Below are 969 nucleotides of genomic sequence, written 5' to 3'. Positions count from 1 at the left end.
CACAGCACGCTTAAACATCACAATCTTACTTGATCTGGACAAACCGTGTATCATTAGAAAGATTAAAGACTCCAGCTTTGATATTTGACCACTGAATGATAAAAATCGGTTGCAGTGAAAGTCATTTCTTAATTTATGCCAGGATTGCTAAATAATAATTCAGCAATGTATGGTATTTTGAATAGAATTTAAAAAAGCATTCATATTCAGTCTTGTCTGAATATGAATGCTGAATATGAATGTGTTCACCGATTTACTGAACAGCATCATTAAGGGCTTATAGACCAAAAGTGAGCATACTTGGGAGCAAAATTGATATATTTACACTTTTACTTCATATTCCTTCAGACAGAATCATCATTCCTATTAATTTTCCACTGATTTACACAATCTGATGAGCATTAGCTACTTCCAGCGCTGTCTCAGTATGTTTTCTCTTCCGCAATAGCTGTTCTGACTCCGATGAAGCTCATTCACTGTCACTCATAATACGCGTTCATAACCCGATGACATGCTTCCCTTACACTTCCGCGTTGTGTTCTGTCCACAGCAAACCCAGAGAAACGTTTCTACACAAGAACATGAAGCTAATAAACACACGATTACCATAGTATATAACTGGTATGTGATTTTTATGAGCTTTGGGTTATTTTCATAACAATAAAGAATGTTTAGAAGGGCAGTGAAACAGCTACTCTGGTGGCGCCAATCTACAATCTTTTTTTGTGGCTGCAGCGGGTGCTGCATTTTATTTTCGTTCACTTCGTGAACTATTGTGAATTTACATTATGCATTTAAATTAATAGTACCCACTGCAAAATTATTCTATGGGTGGCCACAGGGGGGGCCAGAGTTTATGGCCAACCCTTGGGGGCGCCCCTGCCTTCGCTAACTCCAGTTCTTCCAACTCCTCTTTCTCATCTAGCAACTTTTCCATCTCTAACCCCAGTTGTTCTGCCAACTCCTCTT

General features: G+C 38.8%; 1 protein-coding gene across 2 annotated transcripts in view; it reads right to left on the bottom strand.

Moving 5' to 3' along the window:
• Positions 1-969, bottom strand: part of LOC107564128 (keratin, type I cytoskeletal 18-like) — an 11,964-nt gene continuing 10,995 nt past the window's right edge. The window contains exon 10 of one of the 2 annotated variants that reach the window (XM_016249135.1): positions 1-944. In XM_016249135.1, coding sequence (XP_016104621.1) covers positions 821-944 — 124 coding nt within the window. In that variant the 3' untranslated portion in view covers positions 1-820. Of the gene's footprint in view, positions 950-969 lie in introns of both variants that reach the window. The other variant, XM_016249136.1, reaches the window with a different exon arrangement.

This window comes from Sinocyclocheilus grahami, unplaced genomic scaffold, assembly GCF_001515645.1.
Source record: "Sinocyclocheilus grahami isolate Dianchi unplaced genomic scaffold, SAMN03320097.WGS_v1.1 scaffold913.1, whole genome shotgun sequence".
NCBI classification, from domain to species: domain Eukaryota; kingdom Metazoa; phylum Chordata; class Actinopteri; order Cypriniformes; family Cyprinidae; genus Sinocyclocheilus; species Sinocyclocheilus grahami.
Note: the sequence above shows the minus strand (reverse complement) of the source record. Positions and strands in the feature narration are given on the sequence as shown.